Source organism: Saimiri boliviensis, chromosome 18, assembly GCF_048565385.1.
Source record: "Saimiri boliviensis isolate mSaiBol1 chromosome 18, mSaiBol1.pri, whole genome shotgun sequence".
NCBI lineage: Eukaryota > Metazoa > Chordata > Mammalia > Primates > Cebidae > Saimiri > Saimiri boliviensis.
In genome coordinates, this window is record NC_133466.1 from 15,462,456 (window position 1) to 15,486,076 (window position 23,621).

Here is a 23,621-nt window from a genome sequence, read left to right on the forward strand (position 1 = left end):
ACCTCGTCTCTACTAAAAATACAAAAATTAGCTGGGCATGGTGGCACACTCCTGCAGTCCCAGCTACTCGGGAGGCTGAGGCAGGAGAATTGCTTGAACCCAGGAGGCGGAGGTTGCGGTGAGCCAAGATCGCGCCATTGCACACCAGCCTGGGTAACAAGAGCGAAACTCTGTCTCAAAAAAAAAAAAAAAAAAAAAAAAAAAAAAAGTGGCTCTTTCCTAGTAGCCTAAGGATTATATCATTCAAAGGACAATTGCAACAAAAACAAAAGCAAAATATCTAAGAGTGGCACTCAAGAAATGTCTAGCTGGGACAGCGGGAAGTAGGGTTAGTTCAGCTTTGTGCCAGTCACTGACACAGACATTTTTCTCTCCATCCTCTCTCTTACCATGTTTCACCCTATGTTTGCTTTTCCTAATCATTTTAGTGGTAAGAGTGGCTGTGAGGCTTTGAGGAAGACACTAAAGAGAAGGCTCATCCAGTTTTCATTCTAGACTAATAATGTGGAAACATTTCAGTAATAAGAACCCTTTTTTAAAGGTCCTAAAATGAAATTCCTACCGTATTGCATGTAAAAGGGCAATTGCTGTTTTTGAAATAACAACAGAGGACTCAAGTCAGTTTAATGGGGCTTCATTGGAACCTCCAGAGGCTGCTGTGCTAAAAGGGGATATGGAAGAACTCAGGACTTTTCTGTTCTGATCAAAGTAAGGCCCAAGCACTCTATATGATCTAGCTTAACTTGCTCCATTTGCCTTGGAGAAAAACCTGTAGAAACAGAGACTTGTCTGCTAAGAGATTCCCCAGGGAGGCTGAGAACTCAGACGTTCTGGGAACTGATTCTGGCTGTCATTCATTCCACCAATCCCAAAAAAAAAAGGAAAAGAAGGAGACTTATCTCTTTTACTGAGGGTCCTAAGAGATGCCAATGAAAGTGCTTGGCATGCTACACAATTACAGCATCAATCTCAAACAACCCCCTGAGTTAAGTTTGGCATTCTCACTTTCCAGATGAGGCAACTGATAATCAGACAGGATAAATGACCCATAGAAGGTTACTCTCTGATCCTGGCTGGGCTGCCATATGGTCTCTGGACTGCCTGATCTCAGAGCTAGTGTGCTCACTTTACTCCGAAGGGCCTTCAAGCAGAATGGATGACTATTCTGAAGTAGGCTTTCAGAAATGTCTGGAAAAAACACAATCATATGCTGCTGGCCTTCTTTAGATAAGATTTATATTAATAGCTTTTACTGTTTTGTTAACTAAAATCACTGCTGAGAACATTTCTCTGCCAGGTGGATGTGGCATTCTCTTTATGTGCATTTTCCATCATTATCCTGCTTTTTCCTTCATCTTTGTCGTATTTTCCCACCTTCTAATGATTCTTAAGAAAAGAAGAAATCAAAGGCACTTTAAAGATATTTAACATTTATTTAAAAGTAAAAATTGGGGAAAAGTCTCTAGTTATTTTTGGGCATGCTAATTACTTCAGCAAACTAATTATTTCTATTCATATTGAACAAGTACTATATGATGAGAATCTGAGAAGTTATTTCCCCAAAATTCGTTTGAAATTTGAATGTCAAGACTCAATTAGGCCATAGAAGATGACGCTTTCATATGAACTTTCCTCATGAATTTCTACAGTTGGAAAGTTCTCCATAAACCAAAAGATCACATGTGTCCTCTCCCCAACTTTTCCACCCACCACCTCACAGCAAGAGTTCTGTTGCTTTGAAAAGATGCTGCTCTCTCCTTAACCTGCCTTTGGTGTGGAAACCATTGCTCCTCCTCACTCCCATTTCTCCAAGTCCAACTACTCTTTCACTGACTCTTCACTGTCCATCCTTCATATATACCCTTATTCATACTGAGTGTGATTCCACTGAGGGAGTGGCTGAAAGGAGATGAATTTAAAGAATGAAGCAAAGGGCAAGAAATCTCTACATATGGAATTCCCAGCGTGTGCCTAGCAGGATACTGGGTGCTAAGCAACCATCTCATTTAAGTGACCCAATAACTTTTCATATGATTGGTATTATTCTTCTTTTGCAATTGAAAATTGAAGCTGATAACATTAGGAGAAGTACCTAATGTAGATGATGGGCAGATGAATGCAGCAAACCACCATGGCGTGTATATACCTATGTAACAATCCTGCACGATCTGCACAGGTACCCCAGAACTTAAAGTATAATTTAAAAAATTTTAAAGAAAATCAAACCCAAGGTAATAATTTTATCTACCATGTACTGAACATACACTTAAATATAAAAACACCAAGGCCTACATGACCTTGCCTCTCTCTCCAGCCTTCTTGCTGGCTTCCAGTATCTGCTGCTCCATTTCAGAGGCATCCTTTCTGGTCATATGACACACTCTTTTCTCCCCATATCATAGCCTCCACACTTGCAATTGCCAAATCCTGGAACATTCTAAATTCCCAGTCAGTCCCACCTAAGTTTTCATGAAAATCTCTTGAGACATAAAAGAGAGAAAGCTCCCCTTTCATTCTCTATATTTCTTCACTCTACTTAGTTTGCTTTATCACCACAATAAAATTCATAGTGAATTAAGACATTACTCATGTGTTTTCCATATCCCTTACAACACTGCAAGTTGCAAGAGGTCAGAAGCCTTCTTTGTCTTTTTCTCCAAAATCCCTAGCACCTGCTACATTATTTGACACATAACGAGTGTTCAGTGCAACTCTGTTGAATGAATAAATGAACCAAACGAATGAATGAGCCAAGAACTGTTCTAGATGCTTTCAGTAAATCATCTCCAAAATCATATGTTCTTCTACTCCACTGAATCTGCCATGCTCTCATCTCTGCCAACCACATGTGGGTGAGTTGCTCTTCTGTGACTCTGTGACCCTGGAAGAAAGGCTTCATTCAACTATGAAATCCTATACTATTAAGAAACTATAATGCATTTGAGCCTGTGATTTAACTTCCTGAAAATAAACTTGGTTCTTTGGAGAACTGCATAGTCACTTTTAAGTATGGTAGGATTGACTGAGCAAATTGCTATCTCAAGCACCCATTCCTAATGGTTCACTGAAGCAGAGCAAGGTGGCACTGCCTTGCTCCTGTCACTGGGAAGCTGCCTGTGGGCCGGACCCATTTCCTGAGCTGGAGAATGGCCAGCAGGTGAGCATGAACACATGGTTTCCCACTCAGGAAACCTGCTGTCTCCTTTATCTGAGCAAATCGAGGAAGGTTTTCTTCTCCCACAACACTAGAGGCAATGAGTTTTTAGCTATAATGGAGCCATTGGTCTCCATAAAACAGTTAGCACCAAAAGAGTTTGTACAACTATACTGCATTTTCCCCGGTCAACATTTGCAGGCTCTTGGTTTTTTTTTTTTTCTTTCCTCCACCCTTCTCTGTTTATCTCTTTCAATTAACATAAAAACAAGGCAGGAAAGAACATGTTTTCCTTTTCTTTTTTTCTTTTTTTTTTTTAATGCCTGGTTTTCCTCTGCTAGGAAATGCAATGGCAATGCTAGCTAATCAAATAATTTTGTGTATTGATTCTTTCCTCATATATGTTGTACCCAGTGGCTGGAATGATGGAAAACAGAGATGGTTAAATAGGTTTCATCCTTTGTCTAGATAAGACAGGAACAATTATCAGCCGTGATCTCTCATGATAGAAAACATCAAGTCAATCACGGCACACTATGCTAAGGGACTGTAAACCTGTGCCCGCCAAGTTAGATCCGTAAGTCAATCATTTTGTCATCATAAACACACAGAATAGGCTGAAGACCTTAGGGGCCACTTCACACAGAACTCTTACCATGTGCTGGCACTGTGCTAAGCAGGTTATGGATCAGTCATTTTATTTTTAAGAGAACATTTGGTATAGAAGAAACTAACAGAGCTCAGAGAGATTTTGTCACTTGCCCAAGGTCACAGAGCTAGCAAGTAGCAAGTCTGGAGTTTGAAACTTATCTAAGACTTTGAAAGAAAAAGAAAGGTAACTTATTCTGCTACTGTTGTATACAATAAGACGTCAACTGATTCTCATCATATTGCAACCTGAAACATATTTTAGTTAAGCCTTGAACTTCTTGAATGGTGTTTCATTTTATTCTCAAACATCCTATCATGTCTAGCCTTGCACAATTCCTTAAGAAATTATAATTATATCAAATGTCCCATGACCAAGTAGAGAATGTGGTAGGGATACCATAGAGAAATTTATTCTTTCATTCAATACTTATTTGCTCAGCATTGATGGAAGGTGTTGGAGATACAACAGTAGGAGCAACAACCAGAATAAAAACCCAAATCTCTGCCACCTTAAGGCAAAAAGAGACCTTGAAAATGAATGGAACAAGTGTAAAACTATCCAATGCTTGCAAATTGTCCTAATACCATACAGTTACTTTCTTTTTTTAATTAATAAACTTAATTTTATTTATTTCTTTTTTAACTTTTGTTTTCAGTTCAGGGCTACCTGTGGAGATTTGTCATATCAATATGCTCCTGTCAGTGAGGGACTGCGACTAGAATCTTAGACTGAAAGTTGGGAGACCCATTTGCAAACTCTGCTTTTTCCCTAAAAGAATAAAATAGCTACCATTTATTTGGTATTTACTGCATGCATAATATGCTCTGTGTTTGACTGCAATGATCTCTTTTTCTCTCAAAATAATATATGTCATAAACGAGAAAAATGAGGCTTCAAGTTCCACATTCAATGACAGGTATGAAATTTCAGATCAGAGTATGATGCTTACATCACCAAAGTATCTCACGTCCTCTAAACAGGCAACTTTGAGAAATTCTGTTGATACCTCAATTCAGTCACCTCATCTATAAATAAAATCATCAAATTGCTAATATTTCCATCACCTCTGAGCTTCCATGCATACATGTGACCAAGAATCCTCTTACTAGTGTTTAGATATAAAGAACTTGCCTGTACTTAGTAGGCTCTCAAAGAAATGAGAAATTAATTAAGCAGTTCATTCTTCCTTAAAGTTCCTCCATTCCTTTGATAGTCATTGAGCCAGTTAATTGGTAAGTTCATTACTCTGGATAAATCCTGACAATGTAATAATGATGAATCTCAATTTATACTAATTTGATGATAATTTGTACTATGTTATATAATTAGTTGGGCAGTACATTCACTTCCTAATTATGTTTCTCTCAGGCTGATATGAAAATCTATTTACATTCCCTGAACACAGAGTTAGTTTTAGGTGTAAGGAACGGTTCACAGATATGAGTATGTTATTAAATGTACACAAGGATTAATTGACCTCTGTGGATAACCAACAATTTACTAAAGGTGTGTGCAATTTGCCCATATTCTTAGTGTCCAAGATATCCAATTGAGGATTCTCAAAGGCCTCCAAAAAGTCAATTTAAGAAAGGACTTAGATTTGCTTCAGCCTGAATTGGGAAATGAGAAAAACCATATATGCATATGTTCCGTAAATGTTCTAATGCTTAATTCCAGCTATATCAACATTGGACTATAGCAGGGGATAAGAAAAATATTTCTTGCAGTGGAAGCAGGGGTACTTTAGAAGAAACTGTGAAAAGTATTTGGAGATGTGTGTGTTAGGACATGTCTTAAGCTTCTTGGATCAACGAACTTCAGCTTTATTCAAAATTATAGGAATGTGCATGACCTTGGATGTGCCCTTTTTTGTGGAAAGGGGGTTGGAGTGTCCATCAGCTTTTCTCAAGAAGCCTGCACACTAAAGTGGTTTAAAATTACTTTGCTGGGTTAACTCTACTTCTTCCTCAACCCTTCCTAAATGCAAGATTTTATCAAAAGGACCCTTTCTGCTTTTCCCATGACTGTTAGCCAAATCCTCTCTGCTATAAGAGTGATCCTAAGAAATGTAACTTTCACCATTTATACAGCCAAACCATGTGCCAGTGGTTTTCTGTTTGTTTGTTTGTTTGTTTCTTGGCACATAGAGTTCTATTTGCCAAAGGATCTTCTGGGTTAAAAAGGGAATTGCAATATCATTAAAAACTCTAATGTATTAGATGAGATCATTATTTAGTGAAGGACTCAACAATGCATTATTTTCCGCTTCTCTAAAAAAGGAATGTATTAGTACATATATCACATTATTTGAGAATATTTAAATGTGACAACAGATTAAAGGTAAGGCATTAAGCTCAGCTCCAGTATACAAAACATTCCATTTAGAGATTATCGTCATCATTAGTAGCAGTAGTCTTGTGTCTAGGCAAAACTACAGGTGTGATACAATTCTTGGAATTGGCTTCCCAATTCTAACTCTGTATCACTACATCACCCCCTGCACTACATTGTAACAGTGGTATCCAAGCCTCCTCTCAGCCTAACATACCAAGTCTCCCTGAGATCTCAATTGATATTATCACATTTTCATGCCAGAATTAACACCTTGCATCCTCTTCATTCTTCCCCCAACCAACCAGTTTCTCCTCCTCTGTCCCTGTCTTGGCGACTAGAAACCAGGAGACCAATAAATCTACTTTACCCACTCTCACCTTTCACATTCACTAGTTAGCAAACAGAAGAGATTCTACCCTGGAAATATGTTTCAGATTCTATCTCCTTTTCTCTGTCTCTCATCATCTTCCTTCTATACTACCATAATTGATCTCTCTGTCACAAGTTTCTTTCCCCTCCTATTTTCTAACAATCCTGCATAGTCTCAAACACTATTAATTCTGAGTAAAATATCCGATGTTATACCTCCATGTCTGAAATTCCTGAGTGCCACCCTCCTTGCCCCTGATGTTGCATTAAGAATAAAGGACACATTTCTTAGCATGCCATACAGAGCTCTCCATACCTGTCCCCATTGCCATTATAACATCTAGTTACAAAAATATCTATTATATCTAATACACCCTTTTAGCCACACACAAAAAAATCTGTTAACCAATTTCTAGAAACTATCCTTTCCTACTCCATTAAGGAGATTAAAGTTATTTCCAAATGTGACCTAAAGGGATTCAAAATCACAAGTAAAACTGTATCTAATTAATTCTAATCTCTCAAGGGATGTCATAGCAGCAGATCAAGGTAGGTCTAAATTCTTACAGAAGAAGAACTGGGAGTGAAGCACCTCCTAGCCCCTGGAACATGGTCCAGTGAAGGCCCTTTTACAGCTGGGTCCAGCATTTACATAGAAGGCTCCCTCACAAGTAAATGGAAAACTTAACAAACTCGGTTGGGTTCATCGATGCATCCTACTTAAGATAAAGCTTCAACTCCTGTGGTTCTAACCTTGGTCTTAAATAATCATATGCTTTCATTTGGGTTCTCAAAGTCCAGAAGAATTTTGTGCAAAATTATTGATTTTCCTGCCACTTACACCTCCTATTATCAATTAATAAATTAATAAAGTCCTAAGATTCCAGGATTGAAATCAAACCTGGGTTTAAATACTATAACTATGCTTTATCTCCCAAATCTATAAATCAGGAATAACACTTCCTCTCCAATTAAATGTCAAGAAGCTGTTACTGTATTGAACACCATGTTGTGGCACTTGCAAGCAATAGCTGTGAATATTATTGTTGTAGCTTAAAAATATGAGCTTGGTTAATATAAATCAGTGGTTCTCAGCACTGGCTGTACATAAGTATCACCTGGGGAGTTTTTAATAACTATCAGTGCCTGAAACATATCCCAGACAAAACAAATCAGAACATTTAGGAATGTGGCTCAGGCATTGGTATTTTGGAGAAGTTTCTGGATGGTTCTAAGAATATACTGAAAAGCACTTATATAAATTATTTTCTAAGCCTGATAGTTTTCAGATAAATTGACAAAGTCAAATCATTCAAAAAGGTGAAGATTGGGTCACAGACTCATGAAGAATTTACTGGGCAATAGAGATCTCATGAAAGCAGCAAGACCGCCATTTAATGGCTATGCCCCTGTCTCTCCCTCAAAAGGTTACTTTCAAGCAAATTTGAGGTATAGCTTTCATTAACATCATTATGAACAAAGCTGATTATGAAAAGATTACACTGAATCATTTGGGGTAGATAATAATTCAACATATTTTCTGTTAACTTCCAGCTTCTAGATTTTGTTCAATAATTTGCTGTTAAAATTTGTTTCCCCTGTATTCTCGCTTACATATCATCTTTCCACCAATTTCCCCTAGATGTTGCAGAGGTCATTTTTTAGGTTCATGCGGTCACCCCAAACGTTCCATTCTCTCCTGTTTACCAGACTGCCTATTTCATTCTGCCATGGGAAATCTTTTTCTGCTCTGTTCTCAACACTCTGTACTCCTTAAATAGAATAATCTCATCTGCTGTGCACCTGGGTGATGCAATCTGGCTCGTCTAGTCGGATCATCTTCTAAGGTAAACTAAACCCCAATGAGTTCCACTCCACTTATTAATATCTATTAGTATGAGCTTCCTTTCTCCTGCAGACCATACCTACAGGGAGAGAAGCTTATAAAGGAGTTAAGACTGAGAAGAACTTTTTCCTGCAGGAGAAAGGAAGCTCATACTAATAAATATTAAATAGTATAGTTATTTAATTCATCAACTCTCTGTGGAATATCCTTTGATTGTCTTTAGTTTGGCTTGGAGGCAGAAGAAAAGTGGGCTGGATATGTAAATCGTATAGCACAGTTTTCAAATGCAAGGAAAAACCCTAGACTTGTGGTTAGCTTATCACCGGTGTACATGCATGTGGTTAATATGTGTAAGTAAATGGAGGAAACAGAGAAATTTAGCAAGCTGTCAACCTCAAACCAAAAAAAAAAGTCATTTCTTCCTCTTGATACATGTTTTTGATGTTAACGTACCAAAGCTGTGCAATTTCATACGCCATAATCACAGAAAGATGAGAAAATGAGATGCATTGGCTTTCTATTGCTGCTGTAACAAATTATCCCAAATTTAGTGGCTTAAACAATATATTCTTTTACAGTTCTAGAGATCAGAATTCTAAAATCATGTTGTTAGCAGGGCTGCTTTCCTTATGGAAGCTTCTGGGGAAAAATCCAATTTCTTGCCTTTTCTGACTTACAGAGGCTGTCCTCATTCCAGATCACACTCCCTGTTTCCCTCTGCTTCCATTCACACATTTCCATTTACACCTTTGCTGCCTCAAGACCCTGCTGTTTTCATTGTGATTATACTGGGCCCACCTAGATAACTCACAGAAATCTCCCCATCTCAAAAATCTTTCATTTAATCACATCTGTAAAATCCGTCTCCACCTAAAGGAACATACTAGTTGGTACTGGAATTAGGATGTGGACATCTTTAGAGAACCATTATTCAGCCTACTCCATAAAAGGGGTATCTTTCTCTATATCAGGATTTTCTGGGTCCTAATGCTGTTTTCCATACATTCCATTGTAACTTTTGTAAATGTAAGCTTATATTCATTCAATGTGGCATGAATGTACTTTCTATAGCAATAAACACTGATGTAAAGATCAGTGTTATATCTACCTTGTTCTACTGATAATGAACATTAAAAATTGCATGGCCAAAGAGGAATCTGGCTCGGAGGATTGTATAGATGCAGCCTAAAATATTACAGTTAGCAAATGAAAAAGAGCTACATCTTGCAGCTCAAACTTTCATCTTACAATTTGTGCTCTGAGACTTGATATCATTTAGCTGGCTTGCTGAAGACTCCTGTAGCAAAAAACTTATTTCTATCTTGAGGTAAAAAACAGTTATTTTAACCACATTGCATGTTCACACATTTGGAAGTTATTCACTTGAAATTATTGACTACAAACCATGTCTGTGGTTTAGAATTTATCCTGATATTGAGAAGGCTATAAAAAGAGAAATACAATTCAGCTTAGTCAGTACAAACTTCCAAGATGCCTATTTTTCAATGAAAAAATAGCAGTAATAAAAAACCATATAAATATTACAAGAACACCTCAAAATTGCTCAGGAGCACTCCAGGTTCCATTCTGAGTTTCTGTTACCACAATAGTAGTAGCAGGCCTATTATGTGTGACATACGGATTTCCCTTAGTGATGGTTGCTGAGAATTTGTGGAGAGGAATTTTTCATTGCTGTCTCCATAGCTCTGCATTGCCTTCCAGGGAATGATCAGACTGAAATATGGTGCAGGCTTTTTAAGATACCTCCGCGTGTTGTTGGAAGACTGAACCAAAGACTTTCCATGTATTTTATAGAATGACTCTGTCACCAGCCATAGCCATTAGACCCCTATGAACTACATCCTGGTCATCTTCACTTAAACTTCATTGAGGACTCAAAAGACAAACTAAAATGGTGTTGCACGGGCTGTACTTGATAACATCACCCATCAAGGTATAAGAGATCATCATTGCCAAGAACAACTAGGCTAGACTAAGAAGGTCAATACCACTGTGAACAAGGTCATAAGAGTTCTGTTGCAAAAGCTCCAGAAAACAGCTGGACCAATGTGGGATTACGGTTGTCAGTGAGCAGTGACTGTGTCCCAGGATATGTTGATAACAGTGGGGCCTTAGAACAGTCCTTTCAAGAGCCAGCTGTCATTGAGTTTTGTTTTGTTTTGTTTTGTTTTGTTTTAAGATGGAGTTTCCCTCTTGTCACCCAGGCTAGAGTGCAATGGTGCAATCTTGGCTCACTGCAACCTCTGCCTCCCAAATTCAAGCGATTCTCCTGCCTCACTCAGCCTTCCGAGTAGCTGGGATTACAGGCATGTGTCACCATGACAGGCTAATTTTTTGTATTTTTAGTAGAGACAGGATTTCTCCATGTTGATCAGGCTGGTCTTGAACTCCCGACCTCAGGTGAGCTGCCCACCTTGACCTCCCCAAATGCTGGAATTACAGGCGTGAGCTACCACACCTGCTGGCATTGAGTTTTTATTCTGCCTTCTGATGACCCATTTACCACAAATAAAAGAAAGCAATAATTATTTTTTAGCTACTGAAACAATGGAATAGTCCTGTGGTATTTCCATGTACAGTAGCATGATAGGAAGAAAGCATTTACAATAGGTACAAGCCACCCTCCCTCTTGCCGATTTAAGGATTATGTTATCTAGATGGAATGGAATGTCATAAGTATGCAGGAGCTTAAGTCTTTTGGTATTGATGTCTTTTGAATTCTTATAATTAATTCTGTAACAATATAGACTAGAATTTACCACCAATAGTGATCACTGGAGTTAGTGGTAAAAAACTGCTTTGATGGAAACCTTTTTTTCATTGCTCTAACCCAACTCAGCTACATCAGATCTGAAGAGTTCCACCTCTTTTTATGGGGAAAAATGATTTGACTTGTCCCAATCATGATTATTCGTTAATTTGTAATATCTTTATTCTATAAAGAATTGGAGCCATCTGGAAAAATACATTTGAAACAAACCAATACATGTTTTTAAAAGGGAGGAGAATTGGCACAAAGGAGAAAACTAGGTAAGAAAAACATAAAGCAGGCCGGGCGCAGTGGCTCAAGCCTGTAATCCCAGCACTTTGGGAGGCCAAGGCGGGTAGATCACGAGTTCAAGAGATCGAGACCATCCTGGTCAACATGGTGAAACCCCGTCTCTACTAAAAATGCAAAAAATTAGCTGGGCATGGTGGCGCGTGCCTGTGATCCCAACTACTCAGGAGGCTGAGGCAGGAGAATTGCCTGAACCCGGGAGGCGGAGGTTGCCATGAGCCGAGATCACGCCATTACACTCCAGCCTGGGTAATGAGCGAAACTCCACCTCAAAAAAAAAAAGAAAGAAAAACATAAAGCTGGTTGACATTAGCACACACAAAACGTATACACTGTGATCCTGTCTAGTCGCCAATGGAAAACCTATAATTTTGACCCTAAACTTCCTAGCAATTAGAACAAAGTTGTAAACAAGAACCATTTACATGACTTGCAGTATTCATGAAACAGAAAAATGTATTTATTCAAAAACGAACAGCTTGTTCTGGCACGGCTAACAATGCTGTGATGTTAGGGAACTGAGGTCTCTGGAGAGTGACGTATGTCGGAATCATCTCCACTTCATTGGCTAGAACCAGCACATACACCCATCCAAGCTCAAGGGACTAGGAAAGGCAATTCTAGTATGAGCCCTTTGAGGGGGAAAACTAGAAAGCAGTACTGATGATGTCCACACTAGAAATCTTCTTTAATCAATATACATTCAACACCCCACCTATTTTACATACATAATGTTAACAAAAGGATTGAGCTGTTTTTAACTGCCAATCTAAGTCAATGATATAATGTCAAAAGTTGTTTAATAAGAATAATTCCATTAAGAAATGAATCTTGGCCGGGTGCGGTGGCTCAAGCCTGTAATACCAGCACTTTGGGAGGCAGAGGCGGGTGGATCACAAGGTCAAGAGATCGAGACCATCCTGGTCAACACGGTGAAACCCCGTCTCTACTAAAAATACAAAAAATTAGCTGGGCATGGTGGCGCGTGCCTATAATCCCAGCTACTCAGGAGGCTGAGGCAGGAGAATTGCCTGAACTCAGGAGGCGGAGGTTGCGGTGAGCCGAGATCGCGCCATTGCACTCCAGCCTGGGTAACAAGAGTGAAACTCCGTCTCAAAAAAAAAAAAAAAAAAAAAAAAAGAAATGAATCTTGACTGGGCACAGTGGCTCATACCTGTAATTCCAGTACTTTAGGAGGCCTAGGTGGGAGGAGCACTTGAGGTCAGGAGTTCGAGACCAACCTAGCCAACATGGTTAAACCCCATCTCTACTAAAACACAAAATTAGCCGGATGTTGTGGTGCATGCCTGTAATCCCAGCTACTCAGGAGCCTGAGGCAGGAGAATCGCTTGAACCCAGGAGGCGGACGTTGCAGTGAGCCAAAATCATGCCAGTGCACTACAGCCTGGGGTGACAGAATGAGACTCTGTTTCAAAAAAGAAAAGAAAAGAAAAGAAAAGAAAAGAAAAGAAAAGAAAAGAAAAGAAAAGAAAAGAAAAGAAAAGAAAAGAAAAGAAAAGAAAAGAAAAGAAAAGAAAGAAAGAAAGAAAGAAAGAAAGAAAGAAAGAGGGAGGGAGGGAGGGAGGGAGGGAGGGAGGAAGGAAGGAAGGAAGGAAGGAAGGAAGGAAGAAAGAAAAGAAAGAAAGAAAGAAAGGAGCCTTATTAGAAGAACATTAGTGGAAGCAATTTGAAGAAATATGCTATCCATATGAACACTACTGATAGCTGTCTTTATTACATTTTAATATGTCTGACATGATGTGTATTGTGCCGAAAAAATTAATTGTTGCAAATAAATAAAGCCAGAGATGGTTCCTAGCAATACCGCCCTAGTATACATACGACCTAGATCAACACCACTTACTTGCTCAGTTCAGCAGACAATTACTGTATTAAAATTCAAAGAAGCTAGCCATTCTCAGGAAAAAGTAAGTTCTACAAAGAACTATTAGAAAACTTCCCATATTTTCAATACTGACATTTATTTTGATGTGACATTTTCTTAATCCCTTAATGACTTTTAGTTGAAATACCAACATGCCGAGAGAAAATCAAAATGGGAATGCAATCCTTTTATTTATAAAGCATACTACAATTAGACGACAGGGGTACTGGCCTCGGTCAGCTTAAAGACCATGGTAAGAACAACTGCTTTAACAGCACTTTGGTACTATTGAATTTCTTGTTCTTATCTAGATGTTTTTCATTCACCAGGGTGAGTGTCCACAAAGTTGACAGGCTGATGATCAATGACTGGACTTGTTTCTTAATTTCAGTTTCTAGTAAATTCAAAGGAAGAACCAGAAACACTAATGTAAGGACCTAGCTAGGAAAAGGAACCAGGATTTTTCTACTATAGCAAATAAAATGTGTACCTGGAGGACCCCAGGGTTCGTTTTGTAATAACAGCTGGCCTGTTGGCTGTTTATTTGCTGCATTTTCATATCTCCTTCCTAACACTAAAAGGCATATCAAATGAATATTTACCTCCAGGAATTCTGAAAGACAATAATAAAAACAATTAGTTAAATGATGGTTTTTAAAAAATGTGAATCTCTTAACAAAGGATTCAAAGCCTCCATAAGGATGTTTAAAAAGAAAAATTTTACCCAAGTGAAAAGCTATAAACTAAAATGCTTTTGTGTTCTATTTTCAGTTTCAGAAACAATATTTTAGACCTTAGTATCCAGCTCTATATCTTCACATAAAACTTGCCCAGTTCCCTTTCAAGAGGTAATCTTGGCTGCAATTACACTATCTAATGACCAAAGTGAAAAATAGGATTTCTGACTGACCCTGGCAGGCCAGCTCTTTATGCTCGAATGATATAAGAGAACAGCTAACAAGACCTCACCATGCATGGCTTTAAACGTTATTGACGGTGCTAAAGCAAGTCTACCCTTTTTCAAAAAATCCTTTGCTGCGCTTGGTCTCGCTTGGTCTCGCTGTCACCATAGGAGTGACTTACATCCTGTGGGCTGATGATTCATGGAGAGAGTTTTCTGTCATTTGTCTTACATTCATGACATTACAGTTTCACTAAATATTCCTCTGGTTTTCACATTAGTAGAGACGTTGTTGAGAGGGTAGGACTGGTATTCATGCTATTATGTAATCATAAAAATAATTAGTTAAATGGTTTTTTAAAAGAAAATGCTTATCACTTAACAGGGGATCCAAAGCCCCCCTAATGAAGTTTATGTCATTTAATACCTTCTTTATTTCTTATTTCTTTTCATGTAAAATCATTCTGGTTTACATATCTTAGGCACCTTCCAGAACCTCTGATAATTTGTATTGCCTTTCTCCAGACCTTTTCAATTCATCTCTTCAACTAAAGATCTGAAAGTCTTTGTTATTTAATGCAAATGTACATGTTTTCCATAGAGCAGTGATTTTCAAACACAGCTGTGAAATGCAGAAATCCAGGCTTCACTCTCAGAAATCCTAATTCAGAATGTCCCTGTGATGGAATCTAAGAATCTTTGACATAAAAAACTTCCAGGGGGGATTCTTACTTGCATCCAGAATTGAACAGAGTTGTGGGGAAAACTACCTTGGATATGTGATTTCTAAGTTTTCTTTCTTCATTTCTATGCAAAGACAAAGAAAAAATAGCACCCAAATAGTTATTTTGGTAATCTATCCCAAGGAAAGTGATATCCTTATTCAGAAGATTTAGAAAGAATTATCTCCAAACCATTTGCAGCTTCTTCTCAGTTGATACCATTTCCTGGACTCCAAAAGTAGGACCACAATTTAATGAACATAGAACCCCTGTCCTTCCTACACACCTCTTTTTTCTCTTCTTTCACAAAGTAAAAACAATATACATGCTTAGAGAATGTCTGGAGCTATCACGATCCCAAGTAGTTATCTGAGAATCAGCATGAAGAGACAGTGTGAAATTGATGTCAGAATAGTCCGTATCCTTTTATCTACAAATGAATGCTTTCTTCCATATTCTTTTATCTATAAATGAATCCTCTCTTCCCCTACTCATGGAAAAGTGGGAGAGAGAAAGGTTTCAGAGATACACTCATTTATAAATCTTCATTTAAACATGTCTACATACCAGTATTGCCAATTCAACATTTAATAAGTTCTACTCTGAGGGTGGCGTTATGCTAAGTCCTAAGCTTGGGAGATCAATAAAATACATATTTCTAAGTATGATACTGCTCAGACACTTGGGCAGTGGGAAAGACAAAACTCTGTGCATTATGAACAACTCCAAATATAAAATTTGTTGAGTATAAACAATTTTGTGGGGTTTTTTTAATGGAGTTTCACTCTTGTTGCCCAGGCTGGAGCTCAATAGTGCGATCTTGGCTCACTGCAACCTCTGCCTCCTGGGTTCAAGTGATTCTCCTGCCTCAGACTCCCGAGTAGCAGGATTACAAGTATGCACCACTATACCCAGCTAATACTGTATTTTTAGTAGAGATGGGTTTTCACCATGTTGATCAGGCTGGCCTCGAACTCATGACCTCAAGTGATCCAACCGCCTTGGTTTCCCAAAGTGCTTGGATTAAAGGCGTGCACCACCATGCCTGGCCCAAACTATTTTTACATTTGATCATCAGACCCATTACTTCGATGTAAGTCAAGTAGTGTGTAATGGAAATAGCGTTGGCTGGAGGTCAGTGGCCTTGCTCCACACCAGCCACTCATTGATCTCAAGATTCTGATCTGCTGAGTTTGTGAATTTCCAAGGACCCTTCCTGTTCTATGTTCCCAGGCTTTTGTAGTCACCTTATAAATTATCCAATTCTTATTATAATTCTGTTCCTGATTCTTTCCCCCTATTTATCTTTTTCAGATTCTGTTCATGGGCATGATGACTGAGTACTATCACTACTTTTTCACAACCCTGGTAAGTGCATCTGTGAGAAATGTACTCCACATGTTAGGAAACATCTTCACATGGTTATTTCAAAGTCAGCCTCACCAGTGTCCAGGGCAGGATATTGTCGTGGAGACTTGCCTTACTTTCCTAAGAATCCGCTAAATCCAGCAATGCTGAGCAGCAGGTTTCTTTCTTTCTTTCTTTCTTTCTTTTTTAACTAGCATCAATGTATATGCATTTAGAAAGAAATTAAAATGAAAATTCCATTACATAGAAACTATCAAAGTAAAACCTATTCATAAAAAAGCATCATCTACAATTTTTATATACATTAGCAGGTGCATCCAAGTGTGTCTGGCATTCATTGATTTTATGTGGCTTTCCTGCCTGTGTCCAGAAGATAGCTGGGTTAGCCAAGGGTTACCTGTCAGATGTTTGAAAAACCTTCAAAAAGGGGAGTATTTAAGATGCTCTGTACATTAAATATTTTGCACCATAAAGAAAAAACATGGTCCTAAGCCTTAGAAATCCAAAAGAAACCATCGGACACCTTAAATTTTGAGAGACTATCTGATTCTAAAGAATGATTTAGGGTATTTAACACATCAAAATGATGTGATAACTTTCATTCAGTCAATTTCAGAAATCAGCAACAGCCCCCACCTCCCCAACCACACACTTGCGCACTCCATTTTCTTACGTGAGAAGAAAAACAAAGCCTATTGCTAAATTCAAGCTCCCTTTCTAATCTGTAAGAGTATATCAGCTAAATTCGACTTGGATTCTGGGAGACTCAGTAACAGTACCATTTTAGCAAATGCAACTGACAAGCTAGTGAGTAGGGGAATTCAAATAATTTAGAATAAGGACCTGAAGTAGTAAATTCTATTTCTGACTCAAGTAAGTAAAGCATTCATTTCATGATATCCTCTGCACCCCTTTATCCATGGAATGGATGCATCATGAAATGAATGCTTTGAGATAGTTGTCAAAATCATTACTGCTATTGAGCATAGGGTGGAAGCGGGTACAGGATAGAAACTCCTCCTGAACTAAAGTTTCTGTGGTCTTCTCATCTGCCTCTTCCTGCTTCCTCTTTCTTTCTTTCTTTCTTTTTTTTTTTTTTTTTTTTTTTTTTTTTTTTTGAGATGGAGTTTTGCTCTTGTTGCCCAAGCTGGAGTGCAATGGTGCAATCCCGGCTCAATGCAACCTCCGTCTCTTGCATTCAAGTGATTCTCCTGCCTCAGCCTCCCGAGTAGCTGGAATTACAGGCATGTGCCACCATACCCAGCTAATTTTGTATTTTTAGTAGAGATGGGGTTTCTCCATGTTGGTCAGGCTGGTCTCAATCTTCCAACCTCAGGTGATCCACCCACCTCAGCCTCCCAAAATGCTGGGATTACAGGTATGAGCCACCATGCCCAATCCCTTCCTGCTCCTTGATAATGTCATCTTTAAGAACAGCTGAAGGAAAACCTAGGAACTGCTCACTCTGCTCACAAATACGGTTCTTCCTATCACCAAGAACACTTAAGAGTTACTCAAGATGGCATGGCTATCTGCCTCGGAACTTTTTACCAGCCCAGCCGTGCACACCCTGGAAGAGCTGGTGTGCATAGCTGGAGCTGGGAGAAATTTGAGAAAGAATATGAACAATGAAACCTAACAAGGCTAGTCTTCAATGGAGACCATAAGGGATGAATAAATTGTGCACTTCTATTTCTCTTCACCCATAACACTCACTCTACATGCATAAGGGGATGTAGCAAATTGAAATTTGGACTTCCAACATTCTTTGTTGCATAGAAACCCTAAATTGTAGGACAACCTAATTTTGCACATGCTTAATGTATTTCATTTCAGTGTGTTAAATCTATGTACTATTGAATCCCTGAGGAGATTCATGTGTATTCTGGAAGTTTCTGTCTTACTTCCTGAGACTGTGGTTAATTTTCTTTCTATCCACTGAGTGTGCTAACAGACTCATATTTTCCTGGGTCTTCTTTAACTTTGCTTCCTTCATCTTTTTCCTTTGATTTTATCTGCATTGTGTCCTGGATGACTTTTATATTCTCACCATTCTTACCCAAGAGTATTAATAAAAGTTAAAGAAAAAAATAGTTATTTAGTGTTCAGGAAAAAATATATAATGCTTTAAAAAGCAGTATTGTACACCTTTTCTGAAGTTAATCTAGGAGCACAGAGATGTGCTCTTTAGTTCTAATGCCTCATCTAAAAATATCTTGGGAAAGAGAGAGTTCATCAAAAGAGTAAATTTGTATGCGTCTTCTGCAAATGCAAATCACAAAGGGTTTCTGAAGCTGCTTCTTTTCAGTACCTGTAATCATCACGGATAAAGTACTGTCTTGTATTGCACTTTCAGAAAGCGGTTACATTGTTAGGAAACTTTTATGGAAGTATTTTTTCTCTTAAATGTTTTTGAAAGCTGGGATTTTTTTTTTTTTTTTTTTTTTTTTTTTAGGGACAGAATCTCATTCTATCATCAGGCTGGAGTGCAGTGGCATGATCTCAGCTCACTGCAACCTCCATTTCCCAGGTTGAAGTGATTCTCCTGCCTCAGCCTCCTCAGTAACTGTGACTACAGGCATGTGCCACCACGCCCAACTAATTTTGTATTTTTAGTAGACAGATGGCTTCACCTTATTGGCCAGGCTGGTCTTGATCTCTTGACCTTCTCATCAGCCCACCTTAGCCTCCCAAAGTGCTGGGATTACTGATATATTTTTTTAATATAATCTTTTTATATAAGAAAAAAGCTGAAATTATTACATAAGTCTTTCTTAAATGTGAATCAATTTAGAAACTTCTAGTTTACATCCAGCCTTATCTGTAATAGAAAACATTAGGAGGAATTCAACTTTTTTTTCCTGAAACATTGTCTGAAAGGGAATGGTTTCCCTTGTTAAGATGTTCTTGCACCCATGCAGCCTTGTGATCCAGCATATTCTCTGAAGAGCACCCTTCAGCTCCTATTCTGAGCCTATGTTCAGTGAACATTCTTCATGCCCTCATTGTATGAGATATGAGTTATTTTCAATAAGCCAGGAGATGATTTTGTTCTACCAGAAGTGATTTTTCTGCCAAATGCATATGCAGTTTTCAATTTCACCTTTGGGCAAGACCTGGAACAGCCTGGGGTGCAAGACCTGATGAAGAACAGTAGGTATTGCCAGTGGTTCATTCCTGTTATGGTCACATCACCACTCAGAACCTCAGTTTCTTCTTCTGTAAAATAAGAGCATTGAACTAAATGGAAATAAATATTCTTTCCCATTCCCCAAAGGCTATAAACTGAGAACAGAATTTTTAGCTTTTTAGAATGTGATATCCTATGCCCAAGGACATATTAATGAGCAACAGCAAAACTCCTCTTCTTGACTTATCCAAACTCTAACAGTATGGCAAAAAATAAAATAGATGAAAATGAAAACTGATTATTGTCCTAGAATTTTTAGGACAGCATGTGAATGAAAAACAATGGGGAAATGTGCTTTTATTGAAATAGTGTGGTATGACTGCCATTTTTGTTTTAAGCTAGAGCAGTCCTCCTTTATCCAATCCAACAGATGCCCGATATCTAAGATGATGCCAAACTCCATATAGATTGCATATTATATGTGCATACTTAGGATAAAGCTTAATTTATAAATTAGGCACAATACTCTTGCAGTATGGTACCATTTGAAGTATAAGGGTAACTTAACAAAGCACTTTCATACCACAATTGTCGACCTGATAACCGAGACAGCTATTAAGTGACTGATGGGCAGGTGGCATCAATCCTGTGCATAATTCATGTCCCAGGCAGGACTGCATGGGACAGCTCAAGATTTTCTCATGCTACTCAGAATGGTGTGCAATTTTAAAATTATGAGCTGCTTATTTCTGAAGTTTTCCATTTAACATGGTCCAGCTGCGGTTGACCGCAGGTAACAGACACTATGAACCACAAAACCACAGATGAGAGGTTCCACTGTATTCGTTGCTGCTGCAACCATTAATTTTATTTTGCATAAAAAACATGAAAACGTGAATTCTTTTTCACTTTTCTCCTTTTTCATGCTACACAGGACTTATTTGCTTTAGATCTGGAACTCTATAGGTACAGCGGCGTAAACATGACTGGGTTTCGGCTCCTGAACATCGACAACCCTCACGTGTCATCCATCATTGAGAAGTGGTCCATGGAGAGACTGCAGGCCCCACCCAGGCCCGAGACTGGCCTTTTGGATGGCGTGATGACAGTAAGTCATTTTAAAATAAAATCATTTGCGACACTATTTGAATTCCTTGGGGGCTAGATTAAGAGCTCATGTGTCTTTAAAATGTTAGAGACAAGTGTCACAGTGGGTGCCTTGACTTGCATTAGAGAAAAGAGAGTATGCTTTTTAGGTAATTTGAAAGGCTGTGACTGGCTACTAGCAAAAACTGCTACTTTTAGCTTCCTGGATGTACTTGCCTCAGATAAAAATAAAATCTTAACAGGAGTAGCCACTATTATCAGCCAAACCAACGCAAGGACAAGTAAAGAGCGTTTTACTCTAGGAATGTGATTGAGGGGAAGGTGGCTGCTGGGGAAGAGGAGGAAGAACCTGTCTTTGAGTTTTGCAGACTCGGTTTGTGTTGCTTACTTCTTCCACATTTCAGCAAGCAGAGGCAATGTGGAAAAATGCTGGATTTACAAACAGTTGGTGTATTCACGTCTTCCTGTCCTGGATGTGTGTAGGCTCACCTCTGCAGAACTGACAGTGTTTAATACTAGCCATATGTCGCTCTTGAAGTAGATGCCAGACCTGCCTGCTGACAAGTCAGAGATACTCTGCTAAACAGATAAATTGCGAACTGCCTCATCAGAGAGCTTCTCCTTAACATCATTTGTCTCTTGTTGTCAAATACACCTCCCTTCACTTTATTTCTCTAATGAAGCTCCCTGGGTGCTGAAGAAAATAGCAGAAAATAATTTTTTAAAAAATGTTTCCTATGTAGGAGCCATCTAAGGGGAAAGACAGTGTGGAATGCAGGCTGGTAATACCATTTTAAATTGGCACAGTATTTTATTATCCATTCCTATCTTCGGGAGAAGCACTCACTTTTAAGATGCAATTTACTCATCATCTCACAGAGAACTGGGGATTTTTTTTCTCTTTTCTTATGAGGAACAAATGAAAACTGAGAAATAAATGAATGAATTAAGTAGTTCTGGATGATTCTATGTTCGGGCTCCCTGACTGTTTTTGAAACCTGAAATAACTTTTAAAACATTCAAAGTGAACTGCGAGATAATGATGGAAAGCATTTTGGTACAAATGAGCCTTGGGATGATTTGAAACATTTCTTTGAATAGGAACTAGTAGAGAATATCCAGGGAGATACTAGACTTCTGAAAAGGAGAGGAAACAGCAGAGACAGAAGGAGAAGCTTGCTGATAGATAGATCTTTCTCTTCTCCCTCTTGGATTTATAATTTCAGTAAGTCCAAATATGGTTCCAAATTCTCTGCCCACTCTTCCAGTGAAATTTCAATCACAGGATGAGATCTCATATCATTTTTACCTGTGTTTGGTATGTACCACTAAAAAAGTTACAGTTTGAAGCTATGTTAACACAGATTGTGGATTTATGCCAAACATTAAATAGTCACCACAAGTATGGCTTAATTTACAAAGAAAAAAAAGTCTGTATGTTCAGTTATTCTGAGCTGACAAAACAGTTTGTACATATTGACTGAGATGAGGAAGATCATCTAATAAAGGAGACAGAGCTATGCAATTCATGTGGAATCAGGTTGAGCATGAGGTGATGCTGCTACCCTAGGGCTAAGGCCGGTGGCCTGGGCTCACGGTAGTCCCAGGGGCAGGAAGTGTGACAAGGCAGAGTCCCAATGGATGAATGGAGGACCTGGTCTGCCTGAAGATTTTTACTGTCATCCCAACTAAGAGAGGGGTTTGTAGGCTGTGTTCTTATAGTTATTACTATAATAAACTATCAAAAGGAAAGTGTGGATTTCCCAGAGCAGAAGAGGGTGGCTCACTAAGGTGCTATAAAAGTGGGTAGTGTAACTATTAAATATATCAGGCCATGTCCATACTAGTTTTTTAAAGAAGTGATAGGACACAGAGCCCAGGAGAAGTTGGATCCAAGAGTCATGAAGATAATAACTTTGAAATTATGTGAAGCATAATATGTACCCCTTTTTATCCACAGAGTTTGCTTTGCTCTTGACTGTTTTCATTCTGTTTCTCCTGGATGTGGTTACTTTGGGAACATGGAAACTGTGTCATGGGGAGGTGAAGGTCATGAAAGGACATCCAGTTGACCAATAGTTAAACCAAAAGAGCATACTTATGACACCAACCCCAGGCCCAATGCTAACAAATCTTTGCTGTCAAGTTGCCTCTATCCAAACTCTTTGTTTTCTACCTTAAAGATAAAATGTCCTTTGGCTCCAATTCTATTGGGCCCACATGGCAGACCCTGCCCTTCATTCATTCTTGAATGTCAAGCACTTGTGGCCCTCCCCTGCCCCCCTCCCACCCCCCCAGCCCCCCGCCTACAAACCTTACCTATCCAGGCTGCTCAAATGGCACTTCACCAGACAGAGCCTCCATGATTCCCTGTCTAGTACAGTAGCCCTCTTCTTGGTTTTTTTCTCTCGCTCCTCTGACCTGTTTTTGTTTTCCTCATTGCTCTTATGACCTGACTTGTTATATTTTGATTTGTTTGTTCAGTACCTTCCCCTACAAGAATAGACATTTCATAAAAGCATCTTTTATGAAAAAAGGCTTTGTGCTTTTGTGCTCTGCTTTCTCTCCAGCACCAGAAAAGGCCCAGCACAAAGTACACCTTCAATAAACACGTATTTAATAAAGAAATTAATGCACTAAATAAATAAGAATTAAGCTTCTACTAAAACTGAAGATGTTAAATGAAAAATATTTAGGTAGCCCTGAAACAGTCTCATAAAAGTGCAAAGAGAGTTCCTATAAATAAGAAATGTGTGAATGTGTATGATTAGTAAAATAGAGATTACTTTAAAATAATAGTGTTTTTAAAAAATGCATCACAGACTGGCCACTCTTAATGTTTAAACAATGCTATTACTATAATAGAATTGCATTCTCTGAAATCATATACGTCATTCCACTATTCTTCAAGGTGAATTTCCCTATAAGCTGTTTATAGCCATATTTTTGTGTGTGGTGCATACATATATGGATGAATACAGGAATTAGAAAAAAGCATAAGGAAAATGCATGTATTTTGATTTCCCACCCAATTATCTATTTTCTCTTTAATATTTTTAATTATTAAGCATTTC

At 38.5% G+C, this 23,621-nt stretch overlaps 1 protein-coding gene across 11 annotated transcripts in view; it reads left to right on the forward strand.

Annotated features, from left to right (window-relative positions):
• GRIK1 (glutamate ionotropic receptor kainate type subunit 1) overlaps positions 1-23,621 on the forward strand; it is a 376,605-nt gene that overhangs the window by 244,948 nt on the left and 108,036 nt on the right. For all 11 annotated transcript variants that reach the window (XM_074389366.1, XM_074389363.1, XM_074389365.1 and 8 more), the window contains 2 exons: positions 16,257-16,310; positions 20,375-20,548. In XM_074389366.1, coding sequence (XP_074245467.1) covers positions 16,257-16,310; positions 20,375-20,548 — 228 coding nt within the window. The remainder of the gene's footprint in view (positions 1-16,256; positions 16,311-20,374; positions 20,549-23,621) is intronic.